Here is a 20,238-nt window from a genome sequence, read left to right as displayed (position 1 = left end):
TAAATTTATAAAATTAAAATAAATAATTAAATATTATACTGGCATTCCACCGCTATTATTTCAGTGCTGAACTGATTATCTTCGATCGTAGCCTTGATGATGTAGTTGTACTTACACTTACGGCGGTAGGAGCGGCAATGAACCCCGCGCAGCGTAGAACGAGAGGTGCGTTGGGGTAAGTGCATATACATATAATTCTTCGTGCGTCTGTCTGTCTGTCCGTCCGTCTGTCACAGTCTATTTTCTCCGAAACTACTGGACCAATTCAGTTGAAATTTGGCACACATATGTAAATTTGGCACACTAATGTAAATTTGTGACCCAAAGATGGACGTGTAACGTAAATAAAATTTATTTTAGAGAATTTGAAATACGGTAGCCATTTTTGGGGGGGGGGGGTAAATGAAAAAATTAAAAAATAATGTTTTTTAAACTATATAGTGTTACATATCAAATAAAAGAGCTCATTGTAAGAATCTCAAATAATTTTTTTTTTTATAATTTTAGGATTCAGCAGTTATTCATGAAAATAGGCAAAAAATGATCATTCTCCGCCCACCTTCTCCGAAACTACTGGATCTAAAATTTTGAAAAAAATACACAAATTAGTTCTTTACCTATATATGTCAGGAAAATCTATAAGAAATGTGCAGTCAAGCGTGAGACGGACTTAATATACGGAACCCTTGGAATGCGAGTCCGACTCGCACTTGTTTTTGTTTAGCTCTTATTAGGTTTAAGGAGTTTTATGAGTGAAAAAAGAAGTTTTTTGTTTTATGTGCCCGCGTTATTGCCGATCGATTGAGTTTTAAACGATAATTAGACAAAAAAACTTGTTTTTCACCCAACGAATGTAGATCCCCATGACACTTCTTCCAAGTCGCCTTTGGATAGGCTTAATTTTAAAAATAATTGAAATAATGTTCTATATCATACTTGCAAAAAAAATCTAAAAATAATTTACGTGACCAATGCTTATTATTAGTAAATATCTTATAATTTAATATCTGATATATCACACGATACAAAAAATGGCCGCAAAGTTAAAAGTTCATTTATTTACGTTACTAGTCCATCTTTGGATCACCGACTCTTTGTCATATGTGACAAATGTGTACCAAATTTCAATTGAATTAGTCTATTAGGGGCAGACACACGAGTGATCTTAAAAGGGATTTTTTTCTTGAATGATTTGTATGCACTTACCCCAACGCACCTCACGTTCCACGCGGCGCAGCATAATCAGTAAGTACCTAATAATTAATGTCCGACCGAAACACAAATTTCTGTATATATAAATATTGTTGTCCTACTTGCTCCCCAACTTTTGGTCTTTGTCACATAGTTTAGTTTCATAATACGAAGTACTATTTCGTATGTTTCGGCCAGGCCGAAAGATTCGGCCGTTTTTTGGCCGAAACCGAAATTACGGCCGAAACATGATTTTATGGCCGAAACTGGCCGAAACCGAAACCGAATCTTCGATCGGACACTACTAATAATCACAATGGTCTTAAGTACCACAGACCCTACTGTCGCTTAAGTCCTTTATGACAATCTCTGCCTATTAGAACTTATAAAAAAAAAAGAAACCGAGTAATTATATCCAACTACCGAACCTGCTTACAAATTTTCTCGAGATATTTGAGAAATGTGATATGCAAAGGAGAACATTCGAACAAACGAAAGTATTTTTGCCCAAGCTGAAACGGAGACCTTCGCCTACGCTCGGTCAGTGATGGTTTAGGTACAGTCAGCTGCAGGTCACCCCTGCATAGAAGATTGTATGCAGGGGTGGTACCTTTTCTCTGCAGCTGACTGTACACCTATAAAAAATAGTTGTACCTGCTGCAATTTTATACCGGTACCGTACTTTATATTTCAACAGGTACAGGTACAGGCACATAGTACCTTCAAAACGAAGCGGTATTGATAAATAATAACGGTACCGTACAGCCTATAAATAATAATAATAATTCAGCCTATATACAGGGTGGTCCAAACCTTGACGTCCAAAAATTTTTTTTTAGATTCCTCACGTCGTGGGCTATCAGAATATACCCCATGTATGTTAGTCGATTTTTCGTAGTTATCGAGTTATGATTTTTTTTACTTTTAACTTTTCTTATGAAATTCCGGGGTTCCCATACAGAGTGGCTAAAAAATAACTGCATTTCCGTTGCCAGGGAGGTTTTGGGATTATACTGAGCAACTTTTACAATGGGGCCAACCTCGAAACCGCGAAAAAAAATTACCCTTCCATAGAAAATGGACTAGCCAAAATGCATAAAAAAACAAATTTTTTTTCGCGATTTCGGGGTTGGTCCAATAATAAAAGTTGCTCAGTATAATCCCAACACCTCCCTGGCAACGGAATGCAGTTATTTTTCAGCCACTCTGTATGGGAACCCCGGAATTTCATAGGAAAAGTTAAAAGCTTAAAAAATCATAACATGAAAACTACGAAAAAACATACATATGGGGTACATTCTGATAGCCCACGATTTTTGGACGTCAAGGTTTGGACCACCCTGTATAGACAATAATCTCAACGCTAGCCCAATGCGGATTGGGGACTTCACACACAGCTTTGAATTTCTTCGCAAATGTATCCACTACGAGTATGCAGGTTTCCTCACGATGTTTCCTCCTTCACCGAAAAGCTAGTGGTAAATATCAAATGATATTTCGTACATAAGTTCCGAAAAACTCATTGGTACGAGCCAGGATACCAATGAGTTTTTCCTTACCGCTTATACCGTAAAGAAATAATGCAGTCTCTGCTTTGCACGATTATTGTGTGGACATAATTCTTATAATCACCGAAACATACATACCTCTACGCACAGAATGTCATTGAAATAAAACATTGTTTTTTATAGTAAATTTATATAACATTCGATTTATACACATAACAATAAGCAGGCCGGGCCGCAGCGATATTGGCCTGTAAGCTTTATCTCGGTCTCCAAATCCGCAAAACTCGCTGGTACTAAATGCTGATCTTGCCGTTATTAATTATCTTGATTCTTGAAGATTATCAGAACAGCACGTTACGTAATCGCATACATAGACGGAACGAACGTCAACAAAGTAGGTGTAGACACTGCAAGTCTTTAGGTATTAAACGAATTACGCTTCGTATTAATAGATACTTCGATACTTCGATTTAAATGAACATATAATATTCTCTAACATAAATACAAGATTACAATTAATTGACATCAAAAGTCATTGACGTACAGAAGTCATATACATTTTTATAATGACGCAAAATTGATACCAGCATAATGAAAATCAATCCCAATCAGTAAAACGAGTCTTTAAACTTTTTTTCATTTTAAGCGGGTTTTGAAGGAACAAGTTACTTAAATTCGATTGTAATCGTATTGTTTTAGGATAATTTACTGCTGTTTTCGACCGTTACGACCCGTGAATAACAACAACTCACATTTAAAATTTGACTCGAGCTCGACGTGATTATATTTATTTACCCTATTGTATGAAATACAATTTATCTACTGGTATACATTTTCGTATGCGTATATGATGAAATGTCTATAAAAATGTCAAAAACGAGCTACAACGACGTACACGTCTGCTTCGATGCAAGGCCAACGGCCATCTGACTCGAAGAAGAGTTTTGAGTGATGTCGTCAATGTATGGAAATTATACGAAAGTTTACATTTGGGATTGAATTTCTGTGTTGTATTTGTGAGTAAAAATATAAGTAGATAATAATTTGGTAGTTTAGTTATCTAGCCTTCAAAATCCCACAACAACTCAATTACTGTCAAAGACAAAACTGTAATGCGTCTTGCTCAAACGGAACTCCATATTTTGATTTTTGGACAGTTTTAGTGTTGATTTGTAGAGAATTACAGCAAATAAAAAATATTATGGCGTGAAGATCCGGTACACGGCTTCTTCGTGAACAGATTTACGTATAATTTAATGCAGGTATTAATCATTCATTGAACAAATTGATTGCACAAAGTGAGGTCTAAATCGAAAACGTCATATACCGTCCCCTTAAGTGAAATGACCTTTTTTTGCTTGATTAAAGCATGAAACTTGGCACAGTTGTTCCTTATATCAAAATAAGCCGATTAAGATCGGTAGCCCGAGGGAGCCCCCGCTTAAGCCCGAGAGGGGGGGGGGGTCAAGTAGCGCCCCGCCCGGCTTCATTCTAAAAATTCTAACAGGCTCCGTTTAGCTAATAGGTCATATTTGGTATCAATTTCGGATAAATAAATAACGTAGAATTCATTTCTGGTATAAAAAATTGCAATTTGATGAAAAAAAAAATAAAAAAACACAAAAAATCTAATTTTTCAAGTGTAATTTTTGTTCTTTATTTATTGTCAAAATTAAACTGCTTGGTTTTTCTACATACAAAAAATATGAAAATAAAGCCTATTTAATGCAGATTTTAAAAACATAACTTTTACTAACCTTTATTAAAAGGAAATTGCATAAAAAAAACTTATATCGTCTCGCGCCGGTGAATATCTTTTTACCGACATCGGCATCGATATAGACAACATCCGAAGTGCACACTCTGGAGACCGATTAAATGTATTGTTTATTGTTGTAGATTCTATTATAAAGATAGAAAAGCGTAAAATTTTTTTTAATGTGTCGTTCAGTGAAAAAGGGACCTTAAAAAAATTATCACAGCCAGCCTCGTGTTTGTATAGAAGCATACTCGTATTTAGTTAGTGCCAACCACTCCATGGACTCCATGGTCCCTGTTCTCAATTAATAAGAAGTAAACTGTAAGTATTCTTTAATATACTTGCTTATTAGCTTATTACATTATACCACACTTTAATTTTGCGTCTTGTGTATTAATACAGTTCCTTCCCCCGACACATGAATGGGTACATTTCGTCATTCACGTATATATGTCAGTTTCAACTATATTCTGGCCACAGAAGGGTTGTCAGAACAGTTTGGAAACAGTCGTCTGCTCCTTGCTTTCATTCCCAAGAAGATGGACTGAGCAAGTTTAAAGAGGAACTAAAGTCTGACCCCAAACATATAATCCTATCCTGATAAGGCTGCTTCTATTTCAGTAGTCGATTCATGTAAAGAATCATTTCGGGCATTTTTTCATTATTTAGCAACGGCTTTATCTGTAAGTATCACTTTACTTTGCTTTACAAGGTTATTTCACCTAGGTACCTATAATAAAGTTTTGGCGAATGCTATTTATTTACTGCTATTGCTCCATCCTGTAGGAGCTTGAATCCTTGTATCGGCCAGGCTAAAAAGGGTCCATGCTTAGATCTCACTTTTATACACCTTATATTAAATGGGGAACCCGGGTTCAAATTCTAGAAGGCATTTATTTGTCTGTTTATCGTGAATACTTGTTCCTGAATTACCTATGGATGTTTTGAGTGTATGTATCAAATATATATGATATATATCATGTAGTACCCACATCACAAGTCTTATTGAGCTTACAGTATTACAAGGTCGATCGAGAGAATGCTTGGAATACGAGTACGACTCCTGGTTTTTCAGGGCCCGATAGAAATAAATTAGAGTTTAATTTACCATGACGGTAAGCTTCACTTATAACCACTGATCTTTTAGTGAAACTCATTTCTTTACCACTAGGTAAATCATTTTGAGACACTGTGTTGACAAAACTTCGAAGAGTTAAAAGTCCTTATTTATGCCATCGCGAAATTGTGTAGAGAAACATGTCACAAGTAATGTTCCTCGTGAGATTCCGAATACTCCAAGAACCATGAAAAGTCCGATTCATTTAATATGATGGCCCTAGTTGCAGATGCTGTAAAACAGTCATTGCAAGGTATTGATACGCACAGTAGACACGAACGTAGTCATAGCATCTAGACTAGATTCATGCGTACGAATATTTCCCCCACTACAGGAATTGTGGGCTCACGTTGACACAGTGGAAAACACAATTATATCACATGACACACCATTGCATCCAGGTCAGGGAATTATATTTTAAGCTAATAAAATTATCTATTCTATAAGCTAAGTAAACTATCTTTTATTTACCCTAAAAGAGCGGAAGTCTTACCCCTGTTTCGAGCATTCAGTGGAAAGGGGAGAAAAAGTGAATTCGAAGCATGGAATCTGTTCAGAGTTCAACCAAACCACTACAAGGATTCAAACTCTTACAAGATGGAGCAATAGCAGTGGCTAAAAGCATTCCCCTAAAATACTAAAATGTTATTATATGATCGGTAATAAGTGCAATATTGAAGAAGGCAAGTTATACCGGGATATTGAAATGAAAAGTTGTATAATGTTATACCTGTTCTATGAGATTAAGTCACTCCTACATTATTTTATTATTAAATTCCATAATGTATACCTACTTCTAACAAAAGGGAGCCATATAAATGCCCTATTACGCGCAGTGTACCAAGGGGTTGATGTTTAGGTTCAGACGTTAGTTCGTCGTCAAACTTGCTCAGTCCGTCAGACTTCTTGGGAATGGAAGCAAGAAGCAGACGACGGGTTCCACACTGGTCTGACACCTGCTTTGGTCAGAATATGGTTGAAACTGACCAGAAGTAAATGCAAACCGGAATAAAAAACGCGATGCAATTACATGAATGATGAAATGTACGCATTTATGTGTCTGGGGAAGGAACTCTATTACGACACAAGACGCAAAATTAAAGTGTGGTAGGGTAATTCGCCAGTAACTGGCCACCCAAAACCAAAAATTCATTTTAGGCTAGCCAGTGGCCAGTTATTGAAAGCTGGCCAGTTTTTGGAACCTTATACTAAAATGAATTCTGTTTATAGGTGAATAGAATTCATTTTTAGTTTAGAGCGGCTAGTTATTAAAGCGGCCAGTTACTGGCAAATTATTCTATAATGTAATAAGTAAGTAGATTAAATAATACTTACAGTTTACTTCTTATTCATTGAGAACAGGGACCATGAAGTCCATGGAGTGGTTGAAATTAACTATGCTTCTATACAAAAGAGAGGCTCTATGATAAATTTTTCCAAGGTCCCTTTTTTCACTTAACGACACATTTGTTTTCTAATAAAATATTATGTACGGCTTTCTATCTTTAATATATGATCTACAATAACAAAACAACACATTTAGTCGGTCTCCAGAGTGTGTACTTCGGATGTTGTCTATATCGATGCCTATGTCGGTAACAAGATATTCACCGGCGCGGGACGATATATGTTTTTTAATGCAATTTCTTTTTCATAAAGGTAAGTAAAAGTTATGTTTTTAAAATCTACATTAAATAGTCTTTATCGTCATATTTTTTGTATGTAGAAAAACCAAGCAGTTTAATTTTGACAATAAATAAAAAACAAAAATTACACTTAAAAAATTAGATTTTTTGTGTTTTTTTATTATTTTTTTCAACAAATTGCAATTTTTTATACCAGAAATGAATTCTACGTTATTGATTTATCCGAAATTGATACCAAATATGACCTATTAGCTAAACGGGGCCTGTTAGAATTTTTATAATGAAGCCGGGCGGGGCGCTACTTGACCCCCCCCCCCCTCTCGGGCTTAAGCGGTGGGTCCCTCGGGCTACCGATCTTAATCGGCTTATTTTGATATAAGGAACAACTGTGCCAAGTTTCATGCTTTAATCAAGCAAAAAAAGGTTCGACCTTTTTTTGTTACTTAAAACCTTAACTATGATTATCAGTCCGCCGTAAGATATCGGCCTGTCAGTTGTTCGGAGCTGTCACCTTTTGCGTTTAACTGACAGGCCGATATCGTCCGGCGGACTGGTAATCAGTGGGCCCCTTTAGAGCAAGACTACATGATATATTGAAAAACAGTCACTCCGGTTTGTTTTAGGATCTAATGTCTTAGTACCTATTGAATTGAACCAATACAAAAGTCAGAAATGACAGTCACGCTTGAGTAAACCAACTGCAATGTTCTGCCGCCAGAGTGCAGCACTAGCACCCATCGTAAACATTCGTAAACCATAGAGTAACTTATACATACTGTACCTTAAAATGTTTTTGACAAGTTTTAACAGACAATAAAATATGACATTGATACATCAAGGCGGTTTGTTTACAAAGGGCCTACCGGTAAACCGAAAACCGAAACTCAGCTATCTGCCTCTTTATCGCTCGAATATGCAAGAGTACTAGAGAGGTTAGATATCAAAATTTCGACTCTCTCGTTTGCGGTAGACTCTCAGATTGTGATAGTAGCGCCCCCTACTCAGAGTTTCGCGTAATATTCCCTATTAAGGTTTAATATTGCTTTGCGTAATATTTAAGTTATTTGCCGTACTTTTGTTTACATATCTCAAGCATGACTCGTGCTATTGCGAACTATCTCGTTGTATATGTATAGGTGTGTATACGTGACGCATCGCGAATATTACCTACGTGCATTCGCATTTCAAAACAGATTGGATATTACAAGGCCTTCTTTCAAATATGGCTTATTTATTAAAGTAGCTCCAGTACAATGATCCAAAATACGGTTTTTGTGAATTTGTTTCGGAAATTGTCTTAGTGCACATATTTTTACCCGATTTTCTAGGAAGGGTTAATTTTTCTAGCCAGGGTTCGAAATTATACAGATTTTTATCGCGATAATAGCAAAAATGTGTAATCCGATTTTTTTACAATGTTTTTTAGGTTATTATAAAATCGATAAATATCAGGCATAAAAATCACGATAATTATCAAGATAACTATCATTGATAATTTACCTTTCGAACCCTGTATCTAGCGTAGGTATGTACTTCGTCACGCTCTCGGATTACAATATGAGGATTACAACATTATATTCGTCTCAGTTGTAAAAGTGATATTTATCTTTATAGACTATTAAAATTGCATTGCAAATATCATTTGATATTTACCAGTCGCTTTTGGTGAAGGAAAGCATCGGCTAATCCCAATAAGGGCCTAGTTTACCCTCTGGGTCAGATGGCAGTCGCTTTCTTAAAAACTAGTGCCTATGCCAATTCCTGGGATTAGTTGCCAAGCGGACCCCAGGCTCCCATGAACCATGGCAAAATGCCGGGACAACGCGAGGAAGATGATGAAACTATGAAAATTGCCTGCTATGCCCTATCGCAATTGGTTTTTTTTTTTCCTTCATTCAACTTGCTAATACAAGTAATACAACCATTTTTGCTATAGGAAAATGTCGTCATCACTACATAGTATAAAACAAAGTCGCTTCCCGCTGTCTGTCTGTCTGTATGTATGCTTAGATCTTTAAAACTACGCAACGGATTTTGATGCGGTTTTTTTAATAGATAGAGTGATTCAAGAGGAAGGTTTATGTATAATTTGTTAACCTGTGTGAAGCTGGGGCGGGACGCTAGTTCACTGTATAAGATGTGTATAGTCTAATGTCTATATGCTTAAACGAACTACAAGTCTCAATTATTTAGGTTTAATGTAATTATAGTATAAATTAGACCGATGATAATGATGATGAAATCCTTGGTAAAGTAAGCCAAATATGCATGTTTTTAATCATGCACATGTTAACCACGCCACTGCTTAGTTATTATGTCTGAATGCATAGCGAATTAATATTTATTTAATGATCTACTTGCTGAAAATTACCTGTTTACTTACAATGAGTTCTATATATATGTTTACTATAGTCTGAGAGGTATATATGTAGGCACAATTAACAATTTTTATTATTGGGTTTAACCCCGAAAACGTGAATCTTCCCAGTTCGCCCAATCATACTAGTACTAAACCAGTTCAAAAAAATTTTTTTTATAGTTATTTAAAAATTAACTATTACACAAATTAAATAAATAAATTAACTTGGTACAAAAATATTCCTATAGGTAGTGTATAGGTACTCGTATCAATCATCAATACACCTTATGAAACAAATTCCCGCGCCGGGGCGGGTCGCTAGTAAGTAAATAAATTAAATGATTATCTTATATGTTTACAGCCACCACCACTACGGCCCCAGTGTCAGTCACGAAGATCCCACTGCTGGGGGTCAACGGATCTGGCATATACAAGGGGAACACCTCCGTACCCAAAGTGAGCGACCCAATACTGGCCGACGACAGTAAGTATATAACGTACATACCTACATACATTCATAACCCGATCCATGTAACAGTCGGACGAGAAACACACTAGGGGTGAGACAGACAAGACCACGTCGGTGTAGCGAGTGTACCTTGTATACATATTTATGACGCTGCAGCCGCGCAGTACCCACCGCTGGGGATCAGTGGATCTGGCAAGGGGAACACCTCCGTATTCAGACTATTCAGAGTGAGCGACAACATACTGGCTGATGACAGTAAGTAGTATAATGTACAAACATAACTCTAGCCTTGAAACAATTGGAAGAGACCATAAACACACTAGGGGTGAGACAGCCAAGACCAGATACTGATTCGAATTTTATAACTGATTGATTCACGTGCCAACGGAAATGGTAAGATGTCCCCAATGTTCATAATACGAGCCGTTTAGGATTTCGCCAAAATCTTATTTTTTTAATAAAATGCCGCAAATGCCTCAAAGATACAACATTCTAGCTAGTTTTTGTTTGTTGCTTTGCTCGTACTCGTGTCGTATGAAGATACGAATCGGAAATATCAGAACTAGTGATGTAACGACTATTGATTTGGCCGTCTAATCGGCGCTCGGATGGCCGATTAGTCGGCCGACGGACGGACGGACAACGGCTAAGTTTGGTTCAGATGCACTTAAAAAACAATCGTTTTACACCTTTCATCATATTATAGTATCGCTAAAAATAAATCCTTAGGCTATATTCATACGACAACCGGACAATCGGACATAAGAAAGCGACCACACGGCCAATAATTCGAACGAAAATTTTCGTAAGCACCCTAAATAGGAATTGGGGTAAAAAAGGTGAAAAGCTTATGGTAAATATTTGCTGTTTACTTCTTTTTGGTCTTTTTTTCTGTCACTTATAAAGTGCCGACTAATCGGCCATTTTTGCCGACTAATCGTCGACTTAGTCGCCGACCGGACGCCGGGTAGTCGGCTTTCCCGACTAGTCGGTACATCCCTAATCAGAGCCCTTATTATTATATTTGTCCAACACGCATTTTGCCGGTATTTTAGTGTGGTGTGGGTGTGCGGTTTTACATTAATTTTTTTAGTGTTAATAATAATACATTATTTTCAGACATAACGACTACCAACTTTGAGCAGCAAGAAACCATGATTGAAGCTCAAAAGAACATCAGCAATTTGACTTACGTAAGTTATCGAATGCACAGAATACGATCCCTTATACGACGAAGAAAACTAATCAAAAAAATTGGCATCCATTTGACCGCCGCCCCACCGCCGTTGTTGAAGGTTCAACCTTCGTGTATTCCGACTAGGTTCACGGTAGGCGTGGCGTTCAAAGAGCAAGCTAATTATTTTACAGTACATTAATTCGGGAATGAGCACTTTCCGTGCCTATGTCAAAAGTTTAAAGAGCCATATGTACTGTAAAACGTACGATACATGTGCGAATAGGCAATTCGCAACTCGTATTGATTTGAATTGAATGTATCGCCATTCGTTGTGAATTTCCTACTTTCCGCACGTGTATCGTAAATAACTATATTTGTTTATACAATTTTTTTAATTCGGCCACCATGTTGTACATGTATCAACAGGTATACATTGTTTTGTCTATGGTCTACAAAACAAACGTATTCCAGTCTCATTTGTATTCCCAGGACCACCACATATTCTACAACAGCACGTTCATAGGCAACGTGACCTTCTTCCAAGAGCACTGGGCCAACATCACCAAACCCAAGCTGGACATACACGCGGTGCTTAGCAACTCGCACAGGCGGGCTACGGTAACAACTTTTATATACTTTTTTCTACTCCTGTACTTTTATTTGTCATTTAAAGGGTCGTGCACACATCTTTAAAACCCTACCTTATAGCTGTCAAGACAAGTCTTTAGTCTATTCCCCAAAAAAGCATTTGTGCATACACGCAGTATCTTTTTGGCACTTTTTCGATACTTCGTGTAATGACAACCTTATTTTAAAAGTCATCTCTGACAAATAAGTGAACCATAGACAAGTTTTTTTTTTATTTTTTAGTTAGGTTATCCTATAGATAGGACAGTATAACTTAACGAAAATCCTGAAATGTTAACTGTTTAAATTTTATGACTAATGATAATATGACAAAGAATACATTATGACTTAAAACTTTATGGGAAACAACGGGACCCCAATCATCTTGTAGTTGAGGTAGCATATATCGCTAATACCAAAGCCTATTATATGTATATACTACGCGAGTGAGCGACTCAACACTATGTAAGTGTGACACACAACACACACAAGTGTGTCAAAATTCAAAGTGTGTCTTAGTACACTACTATATAAGCCGTTTTATGTACAGTGCAAAGAAAATACTGAAGATCAGGATGTCGATTACCAGCTGTTTGACGCGTTTGACAAAGCTAGAAGAGTCCAATTGAACGGGACCGTTAGTTTATTCAACATGGTTTACTTATATTTTGTACAATAGATACTTACTTACTTGTTTTGTACATTAATGTTGTTGTACAACAATTATGCACTACATCTGTAACCGTATGATGTGACAGTGGACTAATAATATTAGTCTTATACCGCTCGAAACAAGTGTAGTTATATAAAATAATTTATGGACTAGATAAGGAAATAAACGTAATAATCAAGTAAATAGTGGTGCCGATTAGATAGTTATTATTTTTAGTTAAGTAGATTGTATAGCGTAAATAAAATGATTTTATTTTGATAATTGAATTTGATTATATAGGTAAAGTAGATTATATAGTATGAATGATTAAAAGAACATAACACAAAACAATATAGGCTGGAAAATAGTGATAATACATGTTTCAGTTTCCCTTCAGTTTTTATTAGTAACTGGGTCAAACACAAAACTATGTTCACGTCTTTCCTGTAGACATACCCAAAAGTTAAGGGCTATAAAGGTTAATTTTAATAATGGTGTAAGTAAGAACATATTTATTTCGAAGTATTGCAAACAATTGAAAACTACACTTAGACTTGACGACCGGTCTGCCCCAGTGGGTAGTGACCATGCCTGTGTAGCCGATGGTCCTGGGTTCGAATCCCGGTAAGGGCATTTATTTGTGTGATGAACACAAATATTTGTTCCTGAGTCATGGGTGTTTTCTATGTATATAAGTATGTATATCGTCGCCTAGCACCCTTAGTACAAGCTTTGCTTAATTTGGGGCTAGGTTGATCTGTGTAAAATGTCCCCTGATATTTATTTATTAGTCATTTCAAACTCTATGCAGAGTTAGCTTGGTCTAACTTTATTAAAAAAATCGGCCAAGTGCGAGTCGGACTCGCGCACGGAGGGTTCCGCGCCATCAACAAAAAATAGAGCAATAAAAATCGTATTTGTTGTATGGGTGCCCGCCTTAAATATTTATTTAATTTATTTTTAGTATTTGTTGTTATAGCGGCAACAGAGACACATCATTTGTGAAAATTTCAACTGTCTAGCTATCGCAGTTCATGAGATACAGCCTGGTGACAGACGGACGGCGAAGTCTTAGCAATAGGGTCCCGTTTTTTACCCTTCGGGTACGGAACCCTAAAAACAGTGCTAACCTTTTTTTTCGCAGACCCTGAAGCTCTCCTTCCCCTTCCCCTTCTACGGGCACCCCCTCCACAACATCACCGTCGCCACCGGCGGGTTCCTGTACACCGGCGAGCACGTGCACAACTGGCTCGCGGCCACGCAGTACATCGCGCCGCTGATGGCCAACTTCGACACCACTCTCACCATCGACAGCTGCGTCAGGATGTACGACGACGGTATGTGGTCTCGGCACAAGCGCAACCCTCCACAACATCACCGGCGGGTTCCTGTACACCGGCGAGCACGTGCACAACTGGCTCGCGGCCACAGCTGATGGCCAACTTCGACACCACTCTCACCATCGACAGCTGCGTCAGGATGTACGACGACGGTATGTGGTCTCGGCACAAGCGCAACCCTCCACAACATCACCGGCGGGTTCCTGTACACCGGCGAGCACGTGCACAACTGGCTCGCGGCCACAGCTGATGGCCAACTTCGACACCACGCTCACCATCGACAGCTGCGTCAAGACGTACGACGACAGTATGTGGTCTCGGTATAAGCGCAACCCTCCACAACATCACCGGCGGGTTCCTGTACACCGGCGAGCACGTGCACAACTGGCTCGCGGCCACAGCTGATGGCCAACTTCGACACCACGCTCACCATCGACAGCTGTGTCAAGATGTACGACGACGGTATGTGGTCTCGGCACAAGCGCAACCCTCCACAACATCACCGCAGGGTTCCTGTACACCGGCGAGCACGTGCACAACTGGCTCGCGGCCACAGCTGATGGCCAACTTCGACACCACTCACCATCGACAGCTGCGTCAAGATGTACGACGACGGTATGTGGTCTCGGCACAAGCGCAACCCTCCACAACATCACCGCCGGGTTCCTGTACACCGGCGAGCACGTGCACAACTGGCTCGCGGCCCCAGCTGATGGCCAACTTCGACACCACGCTCACCATCGACAGCTGCGTCAAGATGTACGACGACGGTATGTGGTCTCGGCACAAGCGCAACCCTCCACAACATCACCGCCGGGTTCCTGTACACCGGCACGTGCACAACTGGCTCGCGGCCCCAGCTGATGGCCAACTTCGACACCACGCTCACCATCGACAGCTGCGTTAATATGTACGACGACGGTATGTGGTCTCGGCACAAGCGCAACCCTCCACAACATCACCGCCGGGTTCCTGTATACCGGCACGTGCACAACTGGCTCGCGGCCACAGCAGATGGCCAACTTCGACACCACTCTCACCATCGACAGTTGTGTCAAGATGTACGACGACGGTATGTGGTCCCGGTACAAGCGCAACCCTCCACAACATCACCGGCGGGTTCCTGTACACCGGCGAGCACGTGCACAACATACCGGGTGTCCTGTAACACGAGCAAATAATTAAAACATAGATTGTACTCCTCAAACGGTCACGCTTTTGTTCAATCTTTTTCTTCTTCCTCGCGTTGTCCCGGCATTTTGCCACGACTTATTTTGTCACTAGTTTGTACAAAAGCGACTGCCATCTGACCTTCCAACCCAGATGGTAAAGGCATTGGTACGAGCCGGGGTTTGAACCCGCGACCTCCGCATTGCAAGTCGCACGCTCTTACCGCTAGGCCCCCAGCGCTTCTATATACAAACTATTGAGTTAATATTTCATTCACAGGCGAGAAATTCACCGTTCTCTGGGAGAACGTGAATCTTCGTGAGGACAAAACGAAGAATTTCACGTTCGCCGCCACCCTGTATAAGAACGGGGACATAACGTTCGCGTACAAGGATATACCGATTCCGGTGCAGTTGATCAATGATAACGAGCACCCGGTCAAAGTGGGCATCTCTGACGCCTACCTCACTGACAGGATGATGTTCTGTGAGTATTTGTTTGTCTGTCTGTCTGTCACCAAATTAACAAATAGAGATAAGGCGGTGCAACTAATTTGCATAATTAAACGCAAAATTACTAAGTTGTGTTATGACTAAGGGGCTGTTCATAAATTACGTTATTTTGACGATAATTATCCAAAAATCATGCTTAGATCATCCGATATCCAGACCTCCCCCTCCCCCTAATTTGAATAGCCCCTAAGATGCAATATAACCAGATTTCATAACAACACAAGAAAATTTAATTTCAGCGTTTTTAAAAAAACATCCCCTAATGGTCACTTACACCATCCCACTAACCCGAGATTAAGCGGTTAACCATGGGTTAGCTATGGTACAAGTGGCCCTAAGGGGATTAAAGGGCAGTTGAAAGTTTATATCTGGAAAGATTTGAGTTGGGACTTCAAACTCGTAGGAAGAAACAATAATAAGAAAAATGATTTCAGTGCTATTAAAAATTCATCCCTTAATAGGGTCAAGAAGGGGTTGAAAGTGTGTATCGGGAAATAAATTCACGCGAACAAAGCCGCGGACAACGGCTAGTTTATTTATAAAACATGTTTTGGCATTCAGGCGTGCCACCGAAATGCCACAAAGACCACCAAGGGAACTCGTTCAGTTTCCAAGCGAAGGGCCACCGAAGTCATGGAATACGTAAATACAATAATACGTAGCGATATTCTTTATTATAGCTTTCAAATATAGCTCTTATTTTAAGGGGCCTAAGACAGTCCGTCACAGCTCTGCACTGACTTGGCAAGTGGCAGAGTGTAACGGTGCCACCATAAACGTCATATTTCTATGAAAATATGGCATTTATAGTGGCTCTGTCATACTTTGTTTCTGCCGTCTTTTTTTCACGTTAGTTACAAGCTTTAGATGTTGTGACTTAAATCATATTCTTTATTTGTCCTCATATATCATTATAGATATAAGTATTTTTGCGTGTAAGGTATAGCCTTTTTACTCGTTATTTGTCTTATTATGTTATATTATAAATATAATTTTTGCAAACACAATTTTACGCCAAGTCATCCGTCAATGTTTATAACATACGTCACAGCGAACATTTCTATGTATATTCGACATTCGTACTGCTTTAGTTGTTACACAGTTGGTTTTAGCGACATACAGCACAAATATAGGGCTAATGCTGAATGACTGACTGTATCATCATCATCATATCAGGATAGACGAAAACACTATTAAAGGCATTGTAATAATCACGGCTACAACGAGCTTGTCACTGACCTGATACTGGCATATTCGCTAACGCCTGCGTAATTTACTTTCTATACATCTCGCTCACACTGATATGCCAGTACGAGATGCATAGAAAGAAAGTTACGCACACGCTAGCGAATATGTCAGTGTCATATCAGTGACAAAGCTAATGGTAAGGTTAATAAATTACCTAATGGTAAGGTTAATAAATTACCTCACGGTAAAAGTGAGAGAAACATAATTTATGTTGCTCGGGGCAAATGAAACAGTATGATGATTCACTACAAGTATTTATCTTGCCTCATCTAATCTTACAAAGAAATTAGAGATAGTAGAAATCCGCTTTAATTTCTTTGTGTAACAGTTTTTAGCAATGTAATCTAGTACCAGACAGCCTTTAGCCGCTAAAGACGTCCACAGACTGTTACTGTTGTGTTACTAAGTCACAGAATAAGTAATAGTATTATCATACAGAACGGCCACGCACCGCCCCGCCCCGACTCGCATTACCTCGCCCCGCGACACGAATCTGACGGACTTCTGGCGTGCTCTCAGTAAAGCGACTTACCCACACATACACAATGACGAGTGTACAGACGTGCCGTGCACACATAAACGCAAATGATTTTTGATGTATGGCGTGTCCGCTCTGTGACTAAGTGCCAGCCTACACTAGCATCTTAAATGTCGGCGTCTATAGGTATAGTCAGCGCTATGGAAAATGGCGTCGCTGCGCAGTTGCGCCAACGTTGCGTCGAGCAGCAGCCATAGAGTTGACTAGACGCCGACGCTCGGGAGATGCTATAGTTCGTTTTATTTGGCATTAGAAAAAAAAGTAAACAATTTTGACGTGTCTTTATTGAAAGACACTTTTGAAAAATAAGTCACGGCAAATATGTAACAATTATGAATGATATACGATTATTTACATTCTTTTGTAATAGTTGAGCGTTTTCCAAAGAAAATGTACATTTCATTCATGTCTTCAAAATATTGACTTCTTGGGCTCACTTTACTCAGAATCATTTGTACGCCTCATACATGAAAAAATGTGTCCTAAAATTTTGTATAAAAAAAATATTTTTCCAGTGTGTCACGTTTATACAAATAAAAAAATTATTCATACAAAAATGTGACGATCTGGAAAGGAAATCTTGGGACACATTTTTTCATGTATGAGGCGTGAATGTACAAATGATTGAGTAAAATGAGCCCAAGAAGTCAATATTTTGAACACATGAATGAAATGTACATTTTTTGGGAAACGCTCAGTTACAGATTTTTAAAAAGCGTTTTTCAATTAAAAGACACGTCAAGATCGCGAAGTCTTATTCTAATGCTAAAAAAACGAACTAAAGTAGGGTGGCCCTTAATTAACCTTCACGCTACAATAAGATAAGCTTTACACTGGCGCGTCATGAGTAATAATATTCGTGTCATTCAAAGGGTTAACCTTCTGTTACGGCCATTTTTGTCATTGTCAATCAAATGTCATTCTCAGCTACTGCTGCTGCCACAGACAGTAGACAAGATGGCGCCCGTCGCTGCTGCAAAGGCTGCGTTCAGCTTATGATAGGGCCGTGTCGTACGGCTGCGATCGTGACCCACAAATGGTCTCGCCGGAAGATCAGCGCTGACTTTCGGGTCAGTATTATGCTGAGGCGAGCCCATTTCGTGGTAAACTTTAACGCTTACCAAGTTTTTGAATATTTGTAGTTTTTAGTTATACTCTTGTATGTAATTTTAGTTTCAAGTTTATCACGAATAAAATACTTGATTCTGATTCTGTTATTTCCTCTAGACGTCCGAAGGAAGACGATCTACGAATACCACCGCGTGACGTACAAGGGGCACAACATCACCAGCAACACCCTGCTCAAGATGATCGCGTTGCCGACCTGCCTCCAGTACAACACGTGCGAGGAGTGCACCAATCACGACACGGAGTTCAATGTGAGTGTGACTTCAGTGTCTTTATCCGATACGTGTTTATCAGTCGATGTATGTGTGTGTGTTCGATGTACGAATACCACCGCGTGACCTACAAGCACAACATCACCAGCAACACCCTGCTCAAGATGATCGCGTTGCCGACCTGCCTCCAGTACAACACGTGCGAGGAGTGCACCAATCACGACACGGAGTTCAATGTGAGTGTGACTTCAGTGTCTTTATCCGATACGTGTTTATCAGTCGATGTATGTGTGTGTGTTCGATCTACGAATACCACCGCATGACCTACAAGCACAACATCACCAGCAACACCCTGCTCAAGATGATCGCGTTACCGACCTGCCTCCGGTACAACACGTGCGAGGAATGCACCAATCACGACACGGAATGTGAGTGTGACTTCAGTGTCTTTATCCGATACGTGTTTATCAGTCGATGTATGTGTGTGTGTTCGATCTACGAATACCACCGCATGACCTACAAGCACAACATCACCAGCAACACCCTCCTCAAGATGATCGCGTTGCCGACCTGCCTCGAGTACAACACGTGCGAGGAGTGCACCAATCACGACACGGAGTTCAATGTGAGTGTGACTTCAGTGTCTTTATCCGATACGTGTTTATCAGTCGATGTATGTATGTGTGTCCGATGTACGAATACCACCGCGTGACCTACAAGCACAACATCACCAGCAACACCCTCCTCAAGATGATCGCGTTGCCGACCTGCCTCCAGTACAACACGTGCGAGGAGTGCACCAATCACGACACGGAGTTCAATGTGAGTGTGACTTCAGTGTCTTTATCCGATACGTGTTTATCAGTCGATGTATGTATGTGTGTTCGATGTACGAATACCACCGCGTGACCTACAAGCACAACATCACCAGCAACACCCTGCTCAAGATGATCGCGTTGCCGACCTGCCTCCAGTACAACACGTGCGAGGAGTGCACCAATCACGACACGGAGTTCAATGTGAGTGTGACTTCAGTGTCTTTACCCGGTGTGTGTTTATCAGTCGATGTATGTGTGTGTGTTCGATGTACGAATACCACCGCGTGACCTACAACACTGTAAGTTGAACAAACACATGTTTCAAATTGGCAAGAAACAAGATGCGACATGCAGGTTCTGCCAGGAGTCAGAGGAGTCGGCAATGCACGCTCTCTATTCCTGTGGACTACTAATGTCAAAAAGAAGGAATTACATAGGGCGGCACGTATTGCAACCCTATGAGGTACAGAACGTTACGGCCCAAAGCATCTGTAATTTTCTGGAAGCAACGGGCATTAGTAATGAACTTTAAAGGGCCGTCACAATAGATCAATACTATTAATAATTGTCCACCCCAACTTCAATCCATAGACCGATATACTGTTTACTATTTCTACAATAGTCCCAATGCCTGCTGCGACCGGTTCATGAGTGTCTATTGTTGCACCTGTGAACGGGTTCCAGCAGGCGTTCTACATGACATCAAAGCTCTCCAAGGGGCCTCTACGTGTTGGATCTATATCCCCACGCAAGCCTATCAAAAGACC

At 39.8% G+C, this 20,238-nt stretch overlaps 1 protein-coding gene across 1 annotated transcript in view; it reads left to right on the top strand.

Annotated features, from left to right (window-relative positions):
- Positions 1–20,238, top strand: part of LOC134660958 (plexin domain-containing protein 2) — a 47,369-nt gene that overhangs the window by 20,195 nt on the left and 6,936 nt on the right. Inside the window, exons 3-8 of the mRNA XM_063516847.1 lie at positions 9,942–10,064; positions 11,169–11,242; positions 11,716–11,844; positions 13,650–13,842; positions 15,295–15,501; positions 18,541–18,692. Coding sequence (XP_063372917.1) covers positions 9,942–10,064; positions 11,169–11,242; positions 11,716–11,844; positions 13,650–13,842; positions 15,295–15,501; positions 18,541–18,692 — 878 coding nt within the window. The remainder of the gene's footprint in view (positions 1–9,941; positions 10,065–11,168; positions 11,243–11,715; positions 11,845–13,649; positions 13,843–15,294; positions 15,502–18,540; positions 18,693–20,238) is intronic.

Source organism: Cydia amplana, chromosome Z, assembly GCF_948474715.1.
Source record: "Cydia amplana chromosome Z, ilCydAmpl1.1, whole genome shotgun sequence".
NCBI classification, from domain to species: Eukaryota; Metazoa; Arthropoda; class Insecta; order Lepidoptera; family Tortricidae; genus Cydia; species Cydia amplana.
Note: the sequence above shows the minus strand (reverse complement) of the source record. Positions and strands in the feature narration are given on the sequence as shown.